This window comes from Haliotis cracherodii, unplaced genomic scaffold, assembly GCF_022045235.1.
Source record: "Haliotis cracherodii isolate W230 unplaced genomic scaffold, xgHalCrac1.p SCAF_11, whole genome shotgun sequence".
NCBI lineage: Eukaryota > Metazoa > Mollusca > Gastropoda > Lepetellida > Haliotidae > Haliotis > Haliotis cracherodii.
The window spans coordinates 6,009,320-6,015,498 of NW_027266266.1; the positions used below are offsets into that span (position 1 = coordinate 6,009,320).

At 43.4% G+C, this 6,179-nt stretch overlaps 1 protein-coding gene across 1 annotated transcript; it reads left to right on the forward strand.

Moving 5' to 3' along the window:
• Window positions 1–364: 364 nt before the first annotated feature.
• Window positions 365–5,171, forward strand: LOC139455302 (uncharacterized). Its single transcript, XM_071236853.1, has 4 exons — window positions 365–430; window positions 1,653–1,889; window positions 3,942–3,983; window positions 4,697–5,171. Exons 1-4 carry the CDS (start codon window positions 397–399, stop codon window positions 4,918–4,920), a joined length of 537 nt encoding a protein of 178 aa, XP_071092954.1. The 5' UTR covers window positions 365–396; the 3' UTR covers window positions 4,921–5,171.
• The last annotated feature ends 1,008 nt before the right edge of the window (window positions 5,172–6,179 follow it).

Consider the following 6,179-nt stretch of genomic DNA (forward strand, 5'->3'; position numbering starts at 1 on the left):
AAATTCATCTGGAAAATATGGTCAGTAGTAAATCTTTTCAAAATGAAATATGATGGCATTCCCAAAGACATAAACAAAAGTATAAACGTTACTACATTTGGGGTTAGAGGGCAAATTTCAAGATTCTTGTAATGGTCGCGCCCACATTGGTGGCAGCGATGTTACCGAGAATGTAACGAAGGTTACATGTAAATGTGTTGCATGTATTTCCACGGCTCCCATAACAGCGTGGAACTGACCGTCTGTATCTGTCAGCATCAGCGCATAGCAGGTGCAAGCTTGCCACGTAATTTCATTTTTTAAAGTATTATTGAATATTGCATGTCAATATGGCTACGGCTATATATATATAACGCACGCAGAGAGACACGTTAAGCAATATATCACAACAGCACGATGATAGCAGCATTTGCAATAGGTGTCATACTAGGTAAGATCTCTACGCCATTCTTGTAAACCGTGATCAGCGGCCTCTTTTTCAGATGTGGCCTTGACCCTGAGAATGTCTTGTTGTACCACCAGGTACGGCACCCTGCATGATGTTCCACTGAAGTACTGTCAATAGCTGAGTGAGCTTGTATTTACGCTGAAATAGCAATACTTCGGCATCGCCAGGGGAGTTGCGTCCCTTGGACACGCCAGAAAACTATGATCGTGGGTTCGAATCCCGGTTCGCCCCGATTATATTTTTGGGTTTGTCAGCACCATACCTGTGTTCGTGGGTTTCACAAAAATGGTAAAATTTACATCTTACAGCGCTAATATAATAATACACATCTAGAATATTCTACAATAGCCCTGTAATATGTAAATATATCCTCGTGACATGACGGTCAACTTCCCCCTTAATCTGCGCATGCCCAGTTTGGAAGACTGCGGTCTGTGTGTTTTAGTGCTGCCTTGTCCATGATTTTGGCAGCGTGCTCTCAGATTTAGCTTCTGGTTACGTTCTCATTGTTTCCTGTGTCCGATTCCCCGTGTATTGTAGACACGAGACAGTCTGTCAATTGTTGCAGTGTGTCAGTTTTCATTGGTCGTCCTGCACGGATTCCTGGATGTTTACGTATGAAAACAACTTGTGGTGGATGTGATGACCCAGCTGATTAGACGTCTTCCTCAAAGACACCCCGGCATTTCTCTCAGCCATTATCTGCCATGACTTACCATCAGAGTTGGTTGGTTGTTAGTTTGACGCCGCACTCAGCAATATTCCAGCTATATGACGGCGGTCTGTAAATAATCAAGTCTGAACCAGAACATCCAGTGATTGACATCATGAGCATCGATCCACACAATTGGAATAGATGACATGCATCAACCAAGTCAGCGAGCCTGACCACCCGATCCCGTTAGTTGCCTCTTACGACAAGCATAGTTGCCAGTATGGGTTTCTGAAGATCTCCACGGGATCTTCACGGGTGTTGACATTTATGATTATGACCCTTGGTCAGTCTGCACCATTCCTGTGCTCCTGGAAGTTTCCAGAATGGTAAACCTGTACCATCAGGTCGAAATTCCTCTGGCACACTTTGAAACGGGGCCATGGCTTTCATCTCTCATAAAGCTGACATGCCGTGATTCAACTGTGAAACTGTTCAAAGCGGCGTTAAACCAAACTCACTCACTCACTCACACACAATGTGTCTTTATAGGCGTTGTCGCCCCTCCCACCGCCGGGCAACTGTCATCCACGACGGCCTTCTTCGCCTTCGCCGGTCCAGCTGTCTGCGACCCTGCAGATTCGCACTTCACCAGTAACCCATCCAACTGTTCGACCTTCACCAGGGAAGTAGGTGGCGTGGTGCGCGAGTACAGGTGCGCAGCAGGAATGGTATACAACGCTGACATCAGTATGTGTGACTGGCCGGTGAATAGTCCCATGTGTAATGGTGGGTGCAGTAGTTCAATACGTTATCACTTCACAATCTCAATAAAATCAGATGTAAGTTCTCGCTGTCCCAAAACAAAAATCTCAGGACATCCCATTACGGGTCATGTCAGAACCACCTTTCGCGAACTCATACCGACCACTGAAATGACTAACAAGAAGTCGATATCAGCCAATTAGAAAGCAGCTTTCTCGAGCTTTACGGCAGTTGTTTCAACCTGGCGACTTCCATTTCAGACAACGCTTGAAAAAATATGTTGACACAGTTCTCGATTAAAATTTTAAAAACTGAACAAACGAACATTCCGGAATGTCTTATGTATGGTTGAGATTGTATGGGAATGTTTCCCACGTACCGTGCAACGCCTCTTCCATTCAAATGTTTATCCCATAGAAGCGAGAGATAGACGATGATTTTGACGGAATCGGTCGTACGGGCCGTAACTGTCGTTCGGGATACACCGTGTTAACGTTTTCGAGGTTGCATGATTAGAAAACAAATTCCGACTTATACTTTCATGATCTGGTAAGCGACGCTTTGATTGGTCGGATGAAAGGTCGTTCTGGCGTGACCCTTAATAGGATGTCCTCAGATCTAATATCTGATTTTAATGAGATTGTATCACTTCACTGACTTGAATGAGGATCGGGTGCACACAATGGCTGTTCCCTCTCCCTAGTTGTAACAAGCCAAGTGTCATAAACGATCTGTTTGTGTGATAATTTGTGAATCACTTGCGAGAAACGTATTGGTAAGATATCTGAATATTCCACAATAGATTAAACCTAAGCCCCAATTATACACTACCGGGCAAAAGAAAGTATACACTTAAAAATACAAACGTTATCAACAGGTTGCTAGGCTGAAAATACGTTCAATGATAGCCGTATCAAATGCATCACCATCGAATAACATTTCTTGCTTGTTTCATTTCCAACCACCATCTAACATAGGTGTATACGTTTTTTGCCCGGCAGTGTATTTGAATCAGCCCATAGAAAACCAACATCACTCAAGATGTATTTCATTTGATCAGTCTTATACCCACTTAGCATTATTACATAAAGATAATGTCTCAATTTGGCAAGAATGTCTATTACTATCTCAAGCCATGGGCCCGTATTGACAAAGCAGTAATAAGAATGCTTTGGGAATAGAGTCCCAGACACGGAACGGGCCTCGGGCCGTGCACCCTCGTCTCCACCGATTTCAGCACCCGTCTATGTATTGATATGTGTGCCTTAACATTTTTTGTTGTTGAACCATTGCCTCTATACAATAGGGTTTATCATCTAGAGGGTCGGTTTGGTAGCCTAGTGGTTAAAGCATTCGCTCGTCACGCCGAAGACCCGGGTTCGATTCCTCACATGGGTACAATGTGTGAAGCCCATTTCTGGTGTCCCCCGCCGTATTATTTCTCGTAAATTGCTAAAAGCGGCGCAAAACCATACTCACTGATCATCTAGATCAAGAAACTTAAATGAACACTGGATTAAAAAAACGAATGGTCTGATAAATCATTAGGCTCGAATCCAATAGTCGACACGATTATAATCCTTGGTGTCTTAGCACCATACTGGACCAGCTGGGACCTCCAAGAACTCGAACTGGCATCTGTGAGGTACACCAGGGGACCTGTTAATTCAGGTCAGATGTCCAGTACCCAGTGCCCGCACCCGTGCTAGACTGTGGCGGCTTTTGGTAGCTCTCGGTTCATTTCCACGACAACAAGAATGACGTGGCTTGGGCGGCGGGGTAGCGTAGTGGTTAAAGCATTCGCTCTCCACGCTGCAGACCCAGGTTTGATTTCCTACATGGCTACACCACGTGAAGCTCAATTCTGGTGTCTCCCGTCGTGATATTGCTGGGATTATTGCGGCAAGCGACGTAAAAACCTAACTCCCTCACTCACCCATGATGTAGCCGTTGCCTGTGGATCGAAACAGTCACCCGCTCTTTCACATCTATTGTTTGTTTACTTTTACGTTTTTCATTATAGTAATGTACACACCTGTACGGTAACTCATTATAAGACGTAGCTTTATGTTCCAGTTCCCTCTGAAAATCCCCCGCTATACGGCACCGTCCCCAGTGGTATGTATTACAAGCCTGATGACTTGAACCTCCAAATATTGGATCACCTCTTTGTATTGACGAATGCATAGCCCGGTAATCCGGGACTGCAGTTTAACAAGTACACCAAAGTTTCACACATGTACGACCCGGCAAAATGAGTTAGTTGTATAACCGGGTGCACAATCAACATTAGCTTGAAGCACGCATTAAATCTCGATTAATTGGTTTTTGTATCCGCGTCGTCCGAATATTTTGGATGAAAGTTATATAAGTTTTCTTGCAAACTGTCCACTTGTTTTGGCGTTGTATCTCATTATCGAATAGATTCATTATTTATATGATACAGTAAACTACGGTTATAACGAACTCAAAGGGACCACTGATATTAGTTCGATATAACCATAGTTCGTTATAAGCATGTATACAACATATATACAGCAAATGGCCGGGACAAAAAAATGTTCGTTATATTCGTTAGTTCGTTATAAGCGTGTTCGTTATAAACGTAGTTTACTGTATTTATATTTTAATGGCAACAGCTAATATACCAGCATGCTCGGGAATGACAACAAAAACTATTGATATGTATAATGGGCCTGTGGCCTACTTTGCTGAAACATTTAAATCTGTCTGTAACAAGCAGTAGCCATTATCTGCATCTGTGATAGACTGTCGCCATTCGACCATTGACCACTGAATCTCAGACGTATTTGAATATCTATTTTTCACAGAATGCCTGATGCCGTGCTCCGAAACGTACGACGCAGTGTACCCGCTATTCACCGCCACCCAGGTCAAATGTGGCGAGTACTACATCTGTAATGGGGGACAACTCTTCACTGGAAAGTGTTCCGACATTGGGAATGGAGAGTTCCCGTTCTTTGATTCAACAACGCGATCCTGCGTGGGCCAGTTGGAGACGATTAATGTCAACTGTCCCCCTGGGTCGGCCTAGAGGAGGCGTGTTTGGTTCAGACCGTCCTCAACAGTCACGTTATATTCCTCGAATTCATGGAATGGACTTTATGTATCGAAACATGTTCACGAAATTTAATTCAATTAAATTTGATATTACGTGATCTATTTTTAACGAACAAAGGAGAACAAATTAAAAGATTAAAATTCCTCACCTTTTCCTGATTGTGAGTACGGTCGTGCTTTTGCGCCTACAAGAAGAATATCCTAGAACATTCTTTGGCCATTAAAAAGAACATATTCAAACTGTTTTATGTTAATTCTTTTGCAACAAATATGCGCCTTATAAGCTTCACATATAATGTCCCTTATGTTGTTGATGATTTCGATCACTGGTGGACGTTCCAGATTCTTCATATGAGACGTCCGCGATTCGCTGTGCAGAGTTGCGTCCCTTGGGCACGCCAGAAACCTTTGATTGTGGGTTCGAATCCCGGTTCGCCCCGATTATGTTTCTAGATTTGTCAGCACCTGTTCGTGGGTTTCACCGAAGTGGTAAACGTCGGAGACCTACATCACTTCGGGCTTTCCTCCCACATTAAGCTGACACGCCGTGATATATATAACTTAAATACTGTTAAAAGCGGCGTTAAACCCAACTCACTCACTCACTCATATGAGACGTGATATTGCTGGAATAGTGCTGGAATAGTGCTGACGTGGCCATGAGACTATAATTAACATGATGGATAATTACAATCCTGTTTGGTGAATTTATTCTTGATTTTATCATAATTGTTCATGAAAGATATCACCGACGACACAATTTTTATATCGTTTATCGTTAGCATTTCTTCCCATCGACGATAATCCTGATTATCGATATTTTAGCCAGCCCTACCGATTGGAATACTCAACCAATGAAGGAATGCCATTGCGGAGTCCTGAAGACACGTGGCGCGTGGGGATTCCGGGTTAGAATTGCACCTCAGCAACTCGTTGTAAGAGGCAACGTATTGGATGAAGTAGTCAGGCTCTTTCTTCTGGTTGATTGTGTGGCATCTTACCCCAACATCATAGATCGATGCTCATGATATCAATCACTGGATTGTCTGGTCCAGACTTAATTATTTACTGTCTGCCGACGGAAAGCTGAAATATGGAAGTGCGGCGTTGAACAACAAACACACAATCAAACAAACAAACAAACTTTTAAGACGCGTTGTCTCCACAACCGAAGCTGGGATATATCACACCCGTCAGTGACCAAGGGGCTCAAATACGTATCAGGTGTATCGA

Coding starts and splice junctions, on each gene's coding strand:
- LOC139455302 (XM_071236853.1), top strand. CDS start 397: ATGATAGCAGCATTTGCAATAGGTGTCATACTAG. Junction 431..1,652: donor TGCAATAGGTGTCATACTAG/GTAAGATCTCTA, acceptor GTGTCTTTATAG/GCGTTGTCGCCCCTCCCACC. Junction 3,984..4,696: donor ATACGGCACCGTCCCCAGTG/GTATGTATTACA, acceptor TATTTTTCACAG/AATGCCTGATGCCGTGCTCC.